This window comes from Heterodontus francisci, chromosome 32, assembly GCF_036365525.1.
Source record: "Heterodontus francisci isolate sHetFra1 chromosome 32, sHetFra1.hap1, whole genome shotgun sequence".
NCBI classification, from domain to species: domain Eukaryota; kingdom Metazoa; phylum Chordata; class Chondrichthyes; order Heterodontiformes; family Heterodontidae; genus Heterodontus; species Heterodontus francisci.
Window position 1 is genome coordinate 46,674,884 of NC_090402.1, and position 20,674 is coordinate 46,695,557.

At 42.9% G+C, this 20,674-nt stretch overlaps 1 protein-coding gene across 2 annotated transcripts in view; it reads right to left on the reverse strand.

The window, feature by feature from the left end:
* Positions 1-20,674, reverse strand: part of pnpla7b (patatin-like phospholipase domain containing 7b) — a 382,057-nt gene that overhangs the window by 238,479 nt on the left and 122,904 nt on the right. For both annotated transcript variants that reach the window (XM_068012742.1, XM_068012741.1), the window contains exons 16-19: positions 16,772-16,849; positions 9,919-10,124; positions 5,885-6,016; positions 1,884-2,004 (exon numbers count right to left, since the gene is read on the reverse strand). In XM_068012742.1, coding sequence (XP_067868843.1) covers positions 1,884-2,004; positions 5,885-6,016; positions 9,919-10,124; positions 16,772-16,849 — 537 coding nt within the window. The remainder of the gene's footprint in view (positions 1-1,883; positions 2,005-5,884; positions 6,017-9,918; positions 10,125-16,771; positions 16,850-20,674) is intronic.

Genomic DNA, 20,674 nt, shown 5'->3' on the forward strand with positions numbered 1-20,674 from the left:
CACTTGTGAGTCTCAGTTTTATAACTGAATATGTGGAATAACTGATGCAATGGTGCACTCATGGAGCCTGATGTTTTGTTCTTGATGTGATGATTCTGTTATGGGGTAATTGGTAAACTAACAGCTGGTAAAGAAGTCAAATTGTCAGGATGGAGGCACTGGGTTTGGGGAGGATGAATGTGGAAGCAACAGGAAAATAGATGGTACAGGGCTGCTGAAGATGATAAAAGTTGGGGTTGGAGTAGGGTTACCAATCCTCCAGGATTGTCCTGGAATTTCCAAGAATTAAAGATTAATCTCCTGGATACTGCAATGAGCAATCCAGGGGAAAAAATCAGAGGGGCATTAAAATAAAGTGCGTATTTTTTCATTTTCTTTGAACACTTTTGGGTGACGGGATAAAAGTCTGTCTGAGTGGACAGTGTGGTTGGAAGTGGGAGGTCATGTGATGAAACCTCCAGGATTACATCCAGACAGAGTTGGTAACCCTAGGTTGGAGTAAGAGCATGCTCAGAGGGGAAGAAATGCAGAGGTAGCACGGGACAGGGGAAGAGAAAAAAGGACCATGGTCGCCAAAGGAAGGTGAAGCTTGGGACTAGAATGGGAGTAAGACAGAGGGGCAGCCAGCATAGAGGGAGTTCTATTGCACAAAACTAGGGTGTAGAGCAAGAACAGCAGGCAAGAGAAAAACTTGGTGAATTTGTCTAATGAATATTAAGTTTCGGTTAAGGGATTGGGGAGAAATAGGATTATTTAGTAATTTGAGATCAAGTTGAGCAGTAGTTATTTCGGTAGCAGCTAGTTAAAGGAAGGCTTATCCTTTTCTAGCAGCTTTCATGACCTCAGGAACACTTTTCTGCCAATTAAGTACTTTTGAAGTGTAGTCACTTGTAATGTAGGAAATTTATTTAGCTGGGGAAGAAAAACAGTATCATTATTTATTCATTGGGTGTTTGTATGTTAATGAAGTGTAAATGACAAACAGGCAAGAAAAAAATCTATGGAATTAAGCAACTTTATCTCCTTTTCATTAAACAGAAAAACTAAATGGAGGATAGAACAAAGTGACTCACGCCACAACTGGTGGGAGGACAGAATAGCAGCCAGCAAAATAACAGAAGCACTTGGGCATCAAATGTACGGAAAACACTATTAAATCCTGACAATAATTAGACATGAGAAAGAGTAAAACCTATGAGTTTTAATGTATAAACTATAGCTAGATGAACAATTTGCACCAGCAAGTGAAGCTTATGAAAGTTGAGCAGTAGTAAGTTGTGATTCGTTCAGAACAGATGTCAATCTCACATCACAGAGGCAAAGGGGCAAGAGACTTGTGGGATGAGGAAAAGCTGGGCATCATCATTGTGCATATGAAGCTGACCTGGCAGAAGAATATTATGTAGATAATATAGATGAGAGGACCAAGGATATTATGGGTCGGGAAGAGAAACCATTGCTGGAGATGTACTGACTGCATTTGGATAAGTGAGAACAGATGCATATAGGAGGGCAGTCCCATGGATCTCAAAGATGGAAGAAAGACGTTGATGGAGGATGGTGCGATCAATGCTATAGGAAAATAGTGCAGGGTTAATGCATCATAGTCACAGATGATGGCATTCATGACTTTGGTTAGGGATGTGGTCGTAGTACAAGTCAATGGTAAGCAAATAAAATCTGCTCAATCTAGTGTGGAGAGTAAGACTTAGCCAAACCACTTGCCCCCACTAATGCCATTTCTGGGGCTAGGATGCAAGACTATACTACATAAACCAACAACTTCAAAATTACGAGCACCATTTCTGATCCTAGCTGCATTGCTCAGGTGAACACATCGTTTTGCAGAAAATAACAGGATTGTAAAATTCTTTACTACGAACCACTCCAATGAGGTCTCCACGGCCATATTCTCCTGCCAGCTCTTTCTTCTTATCCCTCATGATGACTGATCGGAGTCGACCATTCAATACAATAAACGTGCAGTCTGATCTGTCCCCCTGTCTGTGAAGAAACCACAGATCACAAAGTTGTTATTGCAATCATGTGGAGAATAAGGTATTTGCTGGGCCTGTGGATCAAGTAGTGCAACTAAATGTGCACTTTGCATGGTGTGGATAGTTCAATTGAATCTCCTGTGCTGTTTATTCCATTTATTTAGTTCATATTACTGGATAATTCAATTTTTTAAGCACAGAAAACAACTTTGTATTAACAGAAATAAGCTATACTTATATGAAGACACAATGAACATTTTTCTATCAAAATACAAGTTACAGCCAGGATGCTGATTCTCTCCTCCAGTTCACCCAACAAACAGCAGATCCATCAGTAAGGCTCAGATGTCAGATTGCTAGCAACACCAACTTGCCAGCTTAAGTGTGACAGTACAGTTAAAACCTCTAACAAACACTGTTAGTTGGAGCACTGCAAATACTGAGATTTATTTTAAATTAAGTTCATTTTTGACAGAGCTCACCATTAACTCTCCTTGACTCAGTTGGTAGCACATTTTCCTCTGAGTCAGAAGGTTTTGGGTTCAAGTCCCACTCTAGAGACTTGAGTACATAATCCATGCTGATACTTCACAGCAATACTGAGGGAATGCTGCACTGTTGGAGGTCTCGTCTTTTGGATGAGATGTTAAACTAAGGCATCCGCCTGCCCTCTCAGGTGGATATAAAAGATTCCATTGCGTTATTTCAAAGAGGAGCAGGGAGCTCTCCCTGGTTTCCTGGCCAATATTTATCTCTCAATTATCACAAAAACAAGATTATCTGGTCATTATCGCACTGATGTAAGACCTTGCTGTGCACAAGTTGACATGTTAACATAAATCAGAACAGTAACTAAACTTCAGAAGTACTTAATTGTCTGGAAATTAGGACATGAAAGGTGCTATTTAAAGCAAGTCACTTTCATGGCAGTCTGTTTCACACATAAATTACTGTGTAGGTTACCTATTCCTCTTCCTCTCTCAGCTTTTTAAATTTTTAGTGCGACTGCTGAAGTTAATTATCTGGTTGCTTCTACATTACTGTAGTTGTGCAGTGTTTTGAAGGGTCTGTTCACATTCTTCCTTCCCCCATCTTTTCAGCAGATTTGCATAACTTGGTGGATTGAACATTCGCCCTCTTCTCATTTGCTAAACCCTAATGCATCATAACGACGAAGCAGACAAATAGATCACTTTATACCCAACGATGAGCACCATGAAACAAAAGAATGAAATGTAGCTGCTCTCTAACTTTCTAACAAAGTTACTAACTTGCATGTACACTCAGGTCTCTCTGCAACCCCTTTAAAATTGTACCATTTAGTTTGTATTGCCTCTCCTCATTCTTCCCACCAAAATCAGTTCATACTTCTCTGCATTCAGTTTCATCTGTTGCATATCTAGCCATTTCAACAGTCTGTCTGTGTTCTCCCATAAGCCTGTTACAATCCCCTTGTTTACTACAGGGGGAATTTTATGCTCTCCCCTGCAACGAATTTGGAGGCTAAGAGAGCATAAAATCAGGCAGGAACCCCACCTTCTTCGGCCTCCTTATCTCGAGAGACAATGGGTAAGCGCCTGGAGGTGGTCAGTGGTGTGTGGAGCAGCGCCTGGAGTGGCTATAAAGGCCAATTCTAGAGTGACAGGCTCTTCCACAGGTGCTGCAGAGAAATTTGTTTGTCGGGGCTGTTACACAGTTGGCTCTCCCCTTGCGCTTCTGTCTTTTTTCCTGCCAACTGCTAAGTCTCTTCGACTCGCCACATTTTAGCTCCACCTTTATGGCTGCCCGCCAGCTCTGGCGAACGCTGGCAACTGACTCCCACGACTTGTGATCAATGTCACAGGACTTCATGTCGCGTTCGCAGACGTCTTTATAGCGGAGACATGGACAGCCGGTGGGTCTGATACCAGTGGCGAGCTCGCTGTACAACGTGTCTTTGGGGATCCTGCCATCTTCCATGCGGCTCACATGGCCAAGCCATCTCAAGCGCCGCTGACTCAGTAGTGTGTATAAGCTGGGGATGTTGGCCGCCTCGAGGACTTCTGTGTTGGAGATACGGTCCTGCCACCTGATGCCAAGTATTCTCCGGAGGCAACGAAGATGGAATGAATTGAGACGTCACTCTTGGCTGACATACGTTGTCCAGGCCTCGCTGCCATAGAGCAAGGTACTGAGGACACAGGCTTGATACACTCGGACTTTTGTGTTCCGAGTCAGTGTGCCATTTTCCCACACTCTCTTGGCCAGTCTGGACATAGCAGTGGAAGCCTTTCCCATGCGCTTGTTGATTTCTGCATCTAGAGACAGGTTACTGGTGATAGTTGAGCCTAGGTAGGTGAACTCTTGAACCACTTCCAGAGCGTGGTCGCCAATATTGATGGATGGAGCATTTCTGATGTCCTGTCCCATGATGTTCGTTTTCTTGAGGCTGGTGGTTAGGCCAAATTCATTGCAGGCAGCCGCAAACCTGTCGATGAGACTCTGCAGACACTCTTCAGTGTGAGATGTTAAAAGCAGTATAGTAAGCAAAGAGGAGTTCCCTGATGAGGACTTTCCGTACTTTGGACTTCGCTCTTAGACGGGCAAGGTTGAACAACCTGCCCCCTGATCTTGTGTGGAGGAAAATTCCTTCTTCAGAGGACTTGAACGCATGTGAAAGCAGCAGGGAGAAGAAAATCCCAAAAAGTGTGGGTGCGAGAACACAGCCCTGTTTCACGCCACTCAGGATAGGAAAGGGGTCTGATGAGGAGCCGCCATGTGGAACCCCACCACCTCCATCCAAATTAAGTCCGGGCCAGTAAGGCTTAAGTGGGCAACTAATGCCACTGTCCACACAAGTGCCTAATTGGCACTTAACGTGGTGGGCCTCCCCCAGAGGTGGTGACGTGGGGCTCTCGCCGGCGGCTGAGACCCCCCCATCACCAAAAGAAAATCCCTGCCTACATTTCAGAGTTCTGATCACAGTGAGGCAATATTATACCATTACCAAAAGATTAATGACTGATGTGAATGAGCCATAATTGGCAGCTGATTACTAGAAAATAACAGACAGCATGAATTATATATTAAAATAAAGAGAGATCCACATCAGGACATAATTCAGGGCCCCATGCCCTGTGTCAAGATGTATTTTAGGGGAGGCAAGAACTTGGGTCATTAGTACTTGACAACTGCAAATGAATTACTTCCTCATTTACAATGCCAATGTTCTACTTTTTCCATCTTATAATCTCTTCTTACTACTTTCCTCCAGGTGGACTCTATTTATGAAAGTATCTGCTATTTCATAAAATACAGGCTCTTTATGCTGTAGCTCAAGTAACAATTCCTTACAAATAAGCCACTGGTTGCACATGGCTGTTGACAAAGAAACTGCTCCCACCATGTCTTTTATTACTTTTTCTTGCTTCCTTCCCATCTCCTGCAAACACAAACTTCTTGCTAGGGAATGAACCAGCTCGCATTGGCTGCCCTGCATTACCTCACTCAAGTGATCTTTCTGTACATGTCAGCCAACACAGAGTATGTTGTCAGGCTAATGAATGTACTTTTGTGGCATGGAAGAGGGAAGACATGACGTGAGAGCCAAGCCAAATCCTGCTCTCACTCAACATTCACATATCGACCTCCCCACCAGAGGTCACTGGATACTAATGTTGAGCTCGAACCCCAGCTGATTTTGCCATCCTCCCTCCCTTCTTAGATCAGGGATGCAGAAACCCCCCAACTGCTTTCCGCCATTGCCGCCTTGGTCGAGATTACCAAATTCAACTTAGAGCATGGACTGATTCTCAGACTATCTTGTTAGACTCAATCCCACATCACGGTGTATTTTCCTGTTGAAACGTTAGCATTGTGTGTATTAATTTCCACATTGACTTTCTTACCTGTACACAGCTCGTCCAGCTTCTACCGCCATCCAGTCTAAGGCGAAGTCGATCTGTCGCACAAAAGGAGACATTCTCCTCACCACAGTGTGAGCCACAGTCAACACCACGTTTGGTTTCTCCCTCATTATCCTTTAAAAAGCAATATAGCACATGTTCACTTTCTGCAACCTCAATCAAATCTAGTTACATACAACTCTGGCCAACATGGGCTCTTGTGAACCATACGTGTGGTAAACAGGAGTGACCAAACTATTAGCAGTCAGTTTGACTCATTTGGTAACATGCTTGCCTTTGGGTTGGAAGGTTCTGAGTTCAAACCTCAGTCGGGTACTTGACCCAACCAACTGTAGCCAGAACATCTACCACCTAGCTTCCACTCTCAGGAACTCGCCATCTAAACTCCTACGACTCTTCATATTCCTCTTTAAAAACAAACTCTTGCACCAAACATTTTGTCTCCTAATCTCACTTTATTTGGTTGTGTCTATTTTCATCACATCCCTCAGAAGCACTCTGCGAGATTTTTTTTTTAAGTTAAAGGACATTTTAGTGCAGTAGAGAAAGTGCAGTATTGTTAGACATGAGAATCCTTTGGATAAGATACTGAACTAAAATCCTGTCTAGCTACACAGGGAGGCATTAAAGATAGCATGGCACTATTTGACAAAGTCGTCTTTGTTTCTTTATACTGTTGCTTCTCTCTACCCACCCACCTTTTCTACTTATCTCTCTCGCTTTCTTTTGCTTTTCTTCAATGATTTTGAAAGTTAGCAGTGCACGAGCAATACCTGGCTTTTATAATATTACTAGTGGATCTTTTGTGCAGTTTTATAATAATGATGTTATGTAATGCACTAGAGACAGAAGAGGGCAAGTAAAGGGTTAAGATTAGCTAGCTTCATGATTAACCGGGCTGGAGTTGCACAAACACAGATGCAGCTGCCAGCACAAGGAGAAGATGTGCGCAGTGAAGATTTCTGATAAACCACAAGGTGCTGTCTGGTCACAGACACAGGAACAAAGGCGATGTGAATTTTTAATACAGAACAGAATAAGTGTTAATTGCTCGAGCACATGGGATCCAGGGAGAGCTAGCCAATTGGATACAAAATTGGCTTGGTGATAGCAGGCAGAGAGTGGTAGTGGAGGGCTGTTTTTCAGATTGGAGGCCAGTGACCAGTGGTGTGCCACAGGGATCGGTGCTGGGCCCTCTGTTGTTTGTCATACATATTAATGACTTGAATGTGAATGTAGGGGGGCATGATTAGTAAGTTTGCAGATGACACCAAAATTGGTGGTATAGTGGACAGTGAAGAAGGTTGTCTAAGTTTACAATAGGATGTAGATAAACTGGGAAAGTGGGCAAGGGATTGGCAAATGAATTTAATGCAAACAAGTGCGAAGTGAAGCATTTTGGGAAGTTAAACCAGGGCAGGACATATACAGTGAATGGCAGGGCCCTGGGGAGTGTTGTTGAGCAGAGACCCCTTGGGGTGCAAGGACATAGTTCCCTGAAAGTGACAACACAGGTAGACAGGATGGTTAAGAAGGCGTATGGCATGCTTGCCTTCATCGGCCGAGGCATTGAGTACAAGAGTTGGACGTCATGTTCCAGTTGTACACAACGTTGGTTAGGCCGCATTTGGAGTAGCGTGTGCGGTTCTGATTGCCGCACTACAGGAAAGATGTGATTAAGCTAGAGAGGGTGCAGAAAAGATTCACAAGGATGTTGCCTGGTTTGGAGGGCTTGAATTATAAAGAGAGATCGGATAGGCTGGGTCTGTTTTCCCTGGAGCGAAGGAGGCTGGGAGGGGACATGATAGAGGTATATAAAATTATGAGAGGCATATATAGGGTAGATAGCCAGAGTCTGTTTCCCATGGTAGGGGTGACTAAAATTAGAGGGCATAGATTTGAGGTGAGAGGGAGGAGGTTTAAAGGGGATCAAAGGGGTAAATTTTTCACACAAAGAATAGTGGGTATCTGGAATGAGCTGCCTGAGGAGGTGGTGGAGGCAGGAACAGTAGCAACATTTAGGAGGCATCTGGACAGGTACTTGAATGAGCAAGGCATAGAGGGATATGGAATTAATACAGGCAGGTGGGATTAGTATAGATAGACATTATGGTCGGCATGGACGCGGTGGGCCGAAGGGCCTGTTTCTATGCTGTACGACTCTATGACTCTATAATGTCATCTGCTGACATGTACTTTTCAGCTTTGGTTAAAGGCTGTGTAACCACTGCGGACACGTCTTCATTGTAATAGGATAATATAATCACTGTGTACGAGTGAGCTTTGATTAAACAATGTCAATTTCATGTCAACCCATGATTGGTGTATGCTAATAATTGGATCTACCTGAATTGTATAATAATGATGGAATGTCATTGATTGGGGAGCCGTATGGAATCACTAGATACGTGCGACTCCCTTGCACATGCTTGAATAAACCAGTGGAAAAAGACTTGAATCTCGTCTAGTGACTGCGGGTGCGGAGGGCGAGTGAACTCCCACGACAGGGATACTTCCTAATGGTGACCAAATCTGTCAAATTCCTCTGTTTACATCAACATAATCTGACAGGAAATGTGACTTATACAGGAAGCACATTTTAATTTTAGTAAGTTAAAAGTGAATACACCATGGCTTTTCTCAAATTAGTCAGAAGAAAAAATATCTCTTAACTGTGTTCGGCTGAGAACACTTAAAAGTTTCACCTCTGAAATAGGGTAGCAAGTTAAGGTTGTAGGACCATCTATGGAGGAAAAAACAGCTACAACCATCAGTGTAGCGTAACCATTGACTTCAATGGACTAGAGGAAAGACAGAATTACCAACTCAAAGATCTTAATATATTACTATTGGGTCTCCAATGGTGTTGTATATGGTAAATCAGAGAACATGGTCTCTTATACCTGTCTCTGGTGTTTCTCTTTTGTTGTTTGTCTCTCTCTCTCTCTCCCCCCTTTTCTACTTATCTCTTTTGCTTTTCTTTAAATGGTTTTGAAAGCTAGCTAACAGAAACTGTTAAAAGCCAAGGGAAAATATTTCAGCAGTTCCGATCACTGTACATTTTGGGGGAAATTGGGTACAGTGCACGTTCAGATTGCACAATTTGCGTTCAGCTGAAAGCTCAGAGCATTTTGGTCAAAGTCTGAAGCCTTCAAATAAAAACTTGAACAAAGGCATTAAAAGACACAAAAAGCAATTTAATGGATAAAGTTAATTTTATGATTTTTAAAAATTTTACTTTATTTTGAATATTAGAAATGCCAGTTATTGACAAAAAAGCACCTTTTGGGGATAAGGCAGCGTCAAGTCATAGTGTGGCAGCCAAGTGACAAATAAATATGGGAAAATCATAGTAGTGCACCATCTATTGATGTCATAGGGAAACACATGTGGATGTGGACAACTTAACATGGGCGTTCTCATACAAAAAACATATTTTAGAATTGTCAACGGAGCATATGATAATGTATGAATGTTAATATTCTATGAACTGGTCTCTCATGATGTTGCACACAGAAAGTTGGTTTGGAGGGGATCATTGGACCAGGATACACAGATGAATTCAGTCCCCACTTAAAAGTCATACATTGTGTCCTTATTTATATATGCTATAATAAATTGCAATATGTTTACATTTATAATGAAAGCAGCCTATGTAAGCTTGTCACACTGTAATTATACCCTTCTGCCAGTAATGGTATTGTAGTCTCTCCTTTCCTATTCTTTTCAATCTTGGTGGCACTTTTATTACGGTCTTGACCCTCCACCTGGATTCTGGAATTATAAAAAATCCTTAAACTAGTGCAGGTTTCGAACATTGGCTCTGATGGTCACACATGCTGTGTAAAGGGGGCAAAACTGAACTCTAACTCGGGCTCCATTTTCAATCTTTGTTCTTGTGAAACCTCAAGAATTATCCATCAATCCACTAAATAAAAGAAAACCCAAAGACTTCAATCCTTTTCCAATTAAGGACAGCAGCACAAGTACAAAGTTGAGAAGCCTGCAGAACTCACTCATAGAAATGGCATTTGGAGATGCACAGGAAGGTACAGTCCCTTTGGGCCTTGATGCTGAAGATTAGTGGCTCGCCAGTCAGCACAGCCAGCTGCCCCACAATCTCTCCTGGATGAGCAACAAACAGGCAGTTTTCCTCTTCCCTGTCAATCATCCGCTGGTAAACATGCAGCAGTCCTGAGAGAACAAAGTGAATGCTGACATCCTGAGAAAGAAGAATAGTGCAGTCAGCGGCCCTTTCTCGAGAAATATCACTCGATTTCTCAACAAAAAATCAATCTCCCTTATTGTACCCCCCTGTACCAAGCACCATTCCTCAAGTAAGAGGGAAGACTGGCAACTTGCCAGCTTGACAATTGACAGTTGCAAGAGCAGACCTCTGGCGTTCAATGATGTACCAACCCTCTTGTGCCACCAGGAATGTAAAAATACACTCAGATGATCACCACTAACTAGCAGTCTGCAAAATACCAACAATTAGCCGTAGACTACACAATATATAAGAGAGTGCTAGCAGCCAAGAATCTTAACAGGACACTGCAAACCATGAGATTGACAATCAAAGCCAGATGTGGTGTATTGAACCCAGACAGGTCATAGACCATTTTTTGGACTCGAGACTTAACAGCTGGGATGAGGCAAGCAGCTCACAACCCAGTTTGCAAGGTACCGATGGGTCTTGTAGGACATGCATGATCTGAAAGTCTTAGAACAGCATAAGGGGAGCAAGAAGTAAATTTATCAACTTGCAGTTAGACAGCCAAAATCTGGCCTTCCCGAAGGATCTGAGCTGAGGTGGCGATGGTCACTACTTGCCCAGGTGTCATAAATCAACTTGTGGTGAGTGCTTTCAATAGTTCCACACTTTGCCAGATTGGAAAGGAGATAGATCCAACAGGATTTTCAGTGAAATGTAGGTCTCTTCACAACCTGACAGCCTAAGTGCAATTACATGGGTGCTTTCAGGAGTCTCATCTGCCATGTCCATTAAGGGCAAACCATAGAGAGGGCAGGCCAGAAGGCACCATTTTCCATCGTTAGATGTGAGTTTTGAGACGAGACCATGGCTGCAGAGCTGGAAGCTCAGTAGCTCGAGAGGATGAGCCTTTACTTTAGCTTGGGGAGTTGCAGATTCCAAGATGTTTCAGTGGTCACTTGCCCTGCTAAAAAATATTTGAATTGTGCTTATCCATGTCCCAACGTTGCTACACAAGTACTTTGACAGCAAGAGCAGAACGAGCTGCCTGTTTGATTTTGTTGAGCTCATCTATCCAAGAATGAATTGGACAGGTTGACATTGTCCAATTTACCTATTCTTGTACAGGTCAGAGCAAATCCAACCAAGTCCCCACCATCTCACTGAAAGTGTATAAAATACAAAGAACAATAACTTACATTTATATAGCACCTTCAACATAGTAAAACATCGCAAAGCACTTCACGTGGATGTTTTCAGGCAAAATTTGACAGAGCCAAGGAAGGAGACATTAGGACAGGTCACCAAAACTTGGTCAAAGAGGCAAGTTTTAAGAAGTGTTTAAAAGGAGACACAGGTAGGGAGAGAATTCCAGACTTTAGGCCATGAACAGACAAAGACATGGACGTTAATGGCGGAGCAAAAGGAAATCATGTTTCTACATAAAATTAAACTCTTCCGTGATATGCTGGCCGAAGAGGAGCAAAGATCTGATTGGAGACTTCTTGAATGCATTATTTGTCAAATGGAAAAACACTATTATCCCAAAGAGGTGATCCTGAAGCTTCTCACGTGAGGACTGCTTTTGTTAAGTCACACATTTCTCCAAAATGAGCTATATTGCCAAGTGCTAATGATACCAAGGGCTGCAGTCCTTTTGTAAATCTAGAGAAGGGGCATTTAATACTCACAACGGAATGTCAACCACAGATCCTGCCAGTACCCAGTTAGGTTTCTGGTAGTTGCTATTCAATAAACTGCCAAAAAATAACCACATCAGCCTGGATCTGCTGTGACTGAAGGCACATTCAAACTCAATCTACTCTTAGGACAGTCGGCAGATGTATTGCCTCCACGCATCTGCACACAGACACTATACTGGAGGCCACTTCATGCTTCCTATGGAAATGATATACTTGCAATTACATGAATGAATAAAAAAAACTATTCAGATTGGCTGGATTGCAAGACTAAACAACAACTTGTGTTTATAAAGTGCTTTAACATAATTACTTGCAATTACCTTTTGTCTTATACAGTTCGTACTGAAAAGTTGCATTTTGAAAGTTACAAGATACAAATTTGGAGATGAGTTGAAAAGAAAAAACAGTATATATATGTTAAATTATTGCTTCAATAATGCATGTGATTCAATAAACTGGCTTACATATGTTTTCAGCAACAATCTGGATTCAGTGATACAAGCCTCAATCACTCAGATTGCTGTTATAATGTTCTCGTGTCATAGAGTCAGACATGTTAGTAATGCCACTGACCCACAGGCACCAATCTAAACTTGCTGGATTTGCTATAACTGGTGGCGACAAAGACCCAGTAAACATTGCACTGACCTTGGTGCATTCTACAAGCTTGCATTTGCGAAACAGCAGCCAAGCAGTGAAAATAAGTGCTGCTGAGCAACAGAACCAGGCTGGGGGAGGGGGGGAAAAAGGGAGGCGTTGGGGGGGGGGGGGGAGAAAGAGAGCCGGAGGAGGAGGAGGAGGGAAAGGAAGAGAGCCGGAGGAGGAGGAGGAGGGAAAGGAAGAGAGCCGGAGGAGGAGGAGGAGGGAAAGGAAGAGAGCCGGAGGAGGAGGAGGAGGGAAAGGAAGAGAGCCGGAGGAGGAGGAGGGGGGAAAGGAAGAGAGCCGGAGGAGGAGGAGGGAAGAGAGCCGGAGGAGGAGGAGGGAAGAGAGCCGGAGGAGGAGGAGGGAAGAGAGCCGGAGGAGGAGGAGGGAAGAGAGCTGGAGGAGGAGGAGGGAAGAGAGCTGGAGGAGGAGGAGGGAAGAGAGCTGGAGGAGGAGGAGGGAAGAGAGCTGGAGGAGGAGGAGGGAAGAGAGCTGGAGGAGGAGGAGGGAAGAGAGATTGAGGAGAAGGGAGAGAGAGATTGAGGAGAAGGGAGAGAGAGATTGAGGAGAAGGGAGAGAGAGATTGAGGAGAGGGGAGAGAGAGATTGAGGAGAGGGGAGAGAGAGATTGAGGAGAGGGGAGAGAGAGATTGAGGAGAGGGGAGAGTGCAAGAGATAGAGGTGTTGGAAAGATAGAGCAAACAGCCTTTCTGAATAGTTAAAAAATATTTAAGAGCTGCCTCATGCCTTTGATCCCTACCTAGAGTCTATCTGACAGCTATGAGTCTTATTTAATGAGCCTTAACAGATTCATACCAGTCCTTAATGGGCATGAATTGACAACAGACTATCCTTCTGCTGCCAAAAGAAAAGACAAACTCATACAAAGAGGCTATCGAATGACTGCTTTGGGAAATAAAACAAGCACGAGTTTAACATTTATCCAAGTTGGTGCTTAGGAATGCTACTGAGGCAGAGTAGAGGAAGCTTCTCTCTGCATCTAATCCATGCGGGAGGTGCTTAATTCACTACCAAGTACTTGAAATGTGAAGTTCCTCCATCCCTCAACTTGACCACAAAATTAAAAACAAAACAAACTTTCTTTTCATGATTTTAGAGGCGGAACAAGGTCCGAGCACGTACATTTTCTCTTGAACATTGGACACCATCATTCTCGCAAGTGTTGCAAATAAGCCTGAGCAGATCATTCTGCATTTTAAGTGTGATGTATTTCTGCAATAAAAGCTTTTCAGCAGCAGCCACACAAACCATCATTAATGCTAATGACCTCTGAATTTATAAAACCAGGTAGTTTATATTAAGTGCATTTAAAAGTCACCATGAATTTCAATACAGCAAAACACAAAGCAAACCACATCCCAGTTCATACACCTGCTTCTATTCATGAAAGGCATTTTAAATACTGATGTTTGATTGCAGTGTAATCACTGTTCTTGGCACACATCACTGTAATTCAGACGTCAGCTGCCCTTTATGAACACGAGCAAGGATCATACCCGTCCAGTCTTGGACCAGACCATCAGCTCTTTGAAAGAGCTGTCTGGAAATGTCAACGATAAATAAACTCAAATCAATTTTTTCCATTTACTGCTATTCCTTATACCTAGGTGCTTGTTACTGAAGTTCTCAACTAATTTTCATGAGTAAGGAGGCAAAAAAACAAATTGTATTTGTATAGCACTTTTAACATAATAAAACATCCCAAGGTACTTCACAGAGAAGTTATTAAAAAAATCCACATAAGCTAAAGCTTAGTCAAAGAGATAGGTTTTAAGGAGCATCTTAAAGAAGGAAAGCGAGTTAGAGAGGCACAGAGGTATAGAGAGGGAGCTCTAGAACTTCAGGCCTAGGCATCTGAAGGCAAGGCCACCAATGGTGGAGCAATTAAAATCAGGGGTTCTGAAGAGACCAGAGTTAGAGGAACACAGATTTCTTGGAGTGTAATGGTGCTGGAGGAGATTACAGAGATAGAAAGAGGTGAAGGGATAGAAAACAAGGAGTAGAATTTTTAAATCTAGGCATTGCTTAACTGGCAGCCAATGTAGGTCAGCAAGTACAGGATGATAGGTGAATGGAATTTGGTGAGTTTTGTTTTAGTCGTTTATGGGATGTGGGCGCGCTAGCTAGGACAGCATTTATTGCCCATCCTTAATTGTCCTTGAGGAGGTGGTGGTGAGCTGCCTTCTTGAACCGCTGCAATCCTTGGGATGTAGGTACATCCACAGTACTGTTAGGAAGTGAGTTCCAGGATTTTGACCCAGTGACAGTGAAGAACAGTGATATAGTTCCAAGTCAGGATGGTGTGTGGTTTGGAGGGAAACCTACAGGTGGTGGTGTTCCCATGTATCTGCTGCCCTTGTCCCTCTAGATGGTAGAAGTTGCAGGCTAGAAGGTGCATGTCAAAGGAGCCTTAGTGAGTTGCTGCAGTGCTTGTACCATGTAGATGGTACACACTACTACCACTGTGCATCAGCGGTGAAGGATTGAAGGTGGTGACTGGGGTGCCAATCAAGAGGGCTACTTTGTCCTGGATGGTATCGAGCTTCTTGAGGGTTGTTGGAGTTGCACCCATCCAGACAAGTGGAGAGTATTCCATTACACTTTTGACTTGTGCCTTGTAGATGGTGGACAGGTTTTGAGGATACAGGAGGTGCGTTACTTACTGAAGAATTCCCAGCCTCTGACCTGCTCTTGTCGCCAGTGTATTTATGTGGCTGGTCCAATTCAGTTTCTGGTCAATGGTAAGCTGCAGAATGTTGATGATGGGGGATTCAGCAGAGTTAGGACATAGGCATCATCATCTCAAATTTACAGAAGGTAGATAGTGGGCCAGCCAGGAGTATGTTAGAATAGTCAAGTCTGGAGGTAAGAAAGGTGAGGCAGGGTCATAAGCACCCCAACACCCAATCACTTAAATAACCATGATTAGAAAGTTCTGACAAAGAGCTGGCACAGACAGGATAGGCTGAATGGTTTCCTACTGTGCTCTTTGATTTATGTTGCAGTATTCCGCATGTGCTGAGTATTCACATCGGCACTTCCTATTGTTAAAACAAAATCCCTTGCAACCAGAGAGCATTGATTGGTGTTACACACACAATGCAAAATCAACTCAAAATATGCCTGCCTTCGAACAGACTTACCGGCCTAGAAGATGCAGGATTTTGACAGAGTTTGCTGTCGTTACCCATTTTAATCTGATCGCATCTTCAGGATTTAGTGGCACAGTGGTCAGCACCGCAGCCTCACAGCTCCAGGGACCTGGGTTCAATTCTGGGTACTGCCTGTGTGGAGTTTGCAAGTTCTCCCTGTGACCGTGTGGGTTTTCGCCGGGTGCTCCGGATTCCTCCCACCGCCAAAGACTTGCAGGTGATAGGTAAATTGGCCGTTGTAAATTGCCCCTAGTGTAGGTAGGTGGTAGGGAATATGGGATTACTGTAGGGTTAGTATAAATGGGTGGTTGTTGGTCGGCACAGACTCGATAGGCCGAAGGGCCTGTTTCAGTGCTGTATCTCTAAATAAATAAATAAAAATGAACACGGAAATATTGAAGTTGCGGTCCGTCATTCACTGCTCCACCACAGGCTGCGCTGCGGCCCCCCCCCCCCCCCCCCCCCCACCAACCCCAGAGCCAATCAGTGGAATCAGATCTGGCAAGAATTTCACCATTTCCGTTCCAATATCTCTGATTGAAACCCCATAAAAAGTTAATCCTTGTTCAATGAGGTGTAACTGGGTTTTCAATGGAGATATGAATCCCATTTGTATGTCCCAATGTTAATATCGCTCTCTGTAACATTTTTAAAAAGTGATAATTAGTGCTTTTCAGTAAATAATTCTCACAGACAGCAAATCAAGTAATGTGATTGGCTGCCTTGGCAGCTTGCTGACATCACTGCAGCCTGACACTGGGAATTGCCATTAAAGTACACTACAATCAACTGCACGGCGAGAGAGGTAAAGTTCTTGCCAGAGATCGCTAGACCTCTCAGCGTAGCTCAGAGAAATCTGTAGCCCACCCAGTACAAAGAAAATTTAGAGCAAACACATCCTGGAATTCCCTATCTCACACACTGTGGGAGCACCATCACTTCAAGGACTTCACCTGTTTCAAGAAGGCCCACCATTATCAGTGAAAGGCAATCAGTGACAGCCCTGTCAGCACCTTCCACATCCCGAGAGTAAAATTAGGGATGACTGCATTTGCTTAGCCTGAAATCAAATCAAACCTCTTGCATATGGAGCTGGAGGACCCATACTTAAAGAGCTCAGATGAACACAGTGCTCTTACCTGATCACCTTGCTTTGCCACAACGGTTCCAGCTTTAACCTGTTGAAGAGTCACTCTACCATCCAGCAGTAAGGGATCCTAGGAAACCGAGAGAGGAGAAAAATAGCAGAGATAAAGATAATTCATTTCTGCCCTGACAATTTGCTTAACCTTATCTGCCTGCTGTTCCAATTTCCAAATCTCCTCTGTCACTGTGAAAAGAACATCTGATTAAAATTCTTCAGACGCAAGTTACTGGCTGCACTCATGGCTTCCAAATATAAAGTCTTAAGTGACACATTTAGCCCATATTTCAACTTTACTTCTATTAATTTTTCCTCAAGGGCAGACAAAGGAGCTCTGGGCTGATGCCAAATATTTATTTTCAAGCTTGGGGAAAAAAAAATCGAATTTTTCTTAAATGACAAAGCATTGCTATATGATCGATGTAGGTTAAGAGTCAGCCTTGATTGTGGAGTAGTTACACATTTGCATGTCAGGTTAAAGTGACCAGCACTATGCTAACCTAACTCAGGGTTGGAGACATCCACACTACTACTGAGCCTGGGTGCTGGGGAGAAGTGAGCAAGCAAGCAGTAGTAAACGGCGAGGAGGATAGTAACAGACTTCAGAAGGACACGTACAGATTGGTGAAATGGGCAGGTGAAATTTAATGCAGAGGAATGTGAAGTGATTTCATTTTGGTAGGAAGAACGAGGAGAGGCAATATAAACTCTATGGTACAAATTTAAGGGGGTGTGGAACACAGTGACCTGGGAGGGTACATACACAAATCTTTGAAGGTGGCAGGACAGTTGAGAAGGCTGTTAAAAAAGGCATACTGGTTCCTGGCTTTATAGAGGCATAGAGGCAAAACCAAGGAAGTTATGCTAAACCTTTATAAAACACTTGTCTGGGCCCAGCTAGAGTATTGTGGACAATTCTGGGTACCTCACTTCAGGAAAGCCTCAGGGAGGGTGCAGAGGGGATTTACTGGAATGAAAGGCTTCAGTTATGTGAAGAGACTACAGAAACTGGGATTGCTCTCCTTAGAACAGAGATTAGGGGAGATTTAATAGAGGTGTTCAAGATCATGAAGGGTTTTAATAGAGTAAATAAAGAGCAACTGTTTCCACTGGAAGAAGTATCAGTACCAGAGAACACAGACTTAAGGTAATTGGCAAAAGAGCCAGAGGTGGAATGAGGGAAAAAAATTACATAGCAAGTTATGATGATCTGGAATGCACTGGCTGAAAGGTGGTGGAATCAGAATCAATTAGTAACTTTCAAAAGGGAATTGGATAAATACTTGGGGTGGGGGGGGGGGGGTGGGGAGAACACTTCTAAAACTATGGGAAACTAGCAGCGGAATGGGACTAACTGGATAACTCTTTCAAAGAGCCGTCACAGGCACGATGAGATGAATTATCTCCTATGATTCAAAATCTGCAACTAACCAGCAAAGTTAGGTTGCAGCAAAACTGATCTCTCAATAAATGGGGACTGCACCAGGTAGCAAGCTGATTGAAGGGTTTAATAACTGTTCTTTAGACTATCATACTTCAGGTTCCAAGTGCACTACAGGTAGTCAACCATTATTCACTCACATAACTACCTAATCCATTTAATGCACAGTTTGGCACCAATTTTCAAATGGCCAATTAGCCAAAATAATAATATTTCACCCAACACCAAGTGTCTTCAATACAAAGCACTTTGTTTTGAATTTGTCATTCAAGCATTCCAAGAATTATATTCAGCATGGTTTACAAAAGCTAAATTTCAGATGAAAACCTGAGAGAATTAATGTAACATTTTCTGAGCAACAGTTCAGCATAAAAGAAAAACAAAGTATTTTGCTTACCTTAAAGGTAGAATTTAGAAGGGAAAACACAAACTGTAAACACAATTTAGTTAGGATGAAGTTTGTTTTAAGAATTCTTACCAAAAATCCCCAAATGGTGACAGATTGAAACACTATTTTCCACACTAATGCATCAAACTCCCTTGCTGCTGAGGCTACCCAGTTTTTACTGTTGGGGTGGAGGGGGCAGAGTTCAACGATTACAGCCTTGGGCGTTTTACTATGTTAACGATACTATATAAATGCAAGTAGGCATTGTCGCTGTTGTAGCAGTGCACGTGTTAAGATCTGCAAATGCAGAGTTTGCTCTGAAATTGCAAGAGTGACTGATTAGTTGGAGTAGACACATTTACAATGTTATTGGGACATTCTGTATAGGTCAGTACTGAATGGCTTCACCCAAAAGTTTGATCACTCACAATGTAACAAATACAATCCAACAAGGATTATTAAATTTATTAACTTCTTGTAAGCTGATTTTTTTAAACAACATCACAGTTACGTATTTTGCTGTGCCTCTACATATAACTATACAGAAATCTGGCCAAGTAGTTTTAGCTTGTATGCATTGGTATTTTCCAACTGGAGACAGCAATTAAGGAGCAACTGTTAACTGTGTGCACACTATCTCATACATAGCATGTATAAGGGCATGGGATCACGAGACTCAGGCTGCTTATTGCTGGCATTTTGCTGTGAACACAAGCCAAGTGTTAGGGAAAAGCCAAACTGAAACACCCATCACTGAGACGAATTCAGCTCCCAAGTACTAACTGGGCCCAGGCCCAGTAATACCTACAAACTAATTCTCTAAAACTACAAGCAAAAAATGTAAAAGTGGGAATCCTTTCTCGAAAGTTACTCATAATTCCTCATAACGTGAGTGTTCTTTCTCAACTGTTAGAAGCCTCCATTCAGGAGGTCAGGGTCAGACAATTATTGCACTCAGCAGAACAAGCCAGTACTTGAAGCAGCCTCTTGGGAAAACAGACCTGATGGTTGTGTGAATTGAAAGAGAGAAAATGACCATTAATTGTAAACTCAACACCACAATTCTGGTCAGGCAACAGACATGAGAAAACATTTGATGCAATTCCTTGTCACGGATTTTATGCATGCACAAATGATCCAAAATTTGCCATCGAAAATACTAACAACTCACTCTTGAAAAATTAGCAATGAAAGTTTACAATGAATAACCTGGAAATTAGCATCTAAGCAATTATAAGAACTCTGAATTTCAAACTGGTCAGGGAATTCATTTCATCTCCTTTCACTTTCTTACCCCTCCAAACCAAGAACACCTCCTGGTTGAGTCCAGTATGTTAGATTTCACCTCTAGCACCTTTATAAGATTTTAACTTTATGTTAGGATCCAGTCACAGTTCAGTCTAGGCCCTCAAAAGAGAGCTGGTAAAAAAAAAGAGAACTGGATAATTACCCGAAGAGAAAAAATTTGCAGGGCTGCGGGAAAAAGGCAGGGCAGTGGAACTAGGCGAGTTGCTCTTGCAAAGAGCGGGCACAGACACGACAGACCGAATGGCCTCCTTCCGTGCTGTAACCATTTTATGTCAATCACCAGATTCTGTTTATAAGACCTAACGAACTTGAAAGTTGGTTTTCAGCCCAAGTGTCCTAAAGCCAGCAGGCATGAAATAAAATTGTTGCCATAGTAATTTGAAATGGTAATTAGCAATGTGAATCACTGTGTAGAGTCTTATGCATTTCAAGTCATTGTAGTGAAATGGCTTCTTTACAACACACTACAGCCAAAAAGGCTTTCATTCAAAGCAGGGGCCTTACCTAAACAGGCATTCAATGCTTCGAGTGCCTCTTACCAACACTGGCAGCACATGAGCAATTCTGAAGTCATCCGAGCGCATCCACAAATTTGCAATGAGCAATTCGTGCATGCACACATTGACATCACGGTGTGTTGACAGTGCGTGAGCGACGGGGGGAGCAGGACAAGCAGGCTGAGACAAGCTGGCAGGGGAGTGGGGTGACAAGACAAGCGGAAGGAGACAAGATTTGTGAGGTTTGTTGGGGGGGGGGGGAGA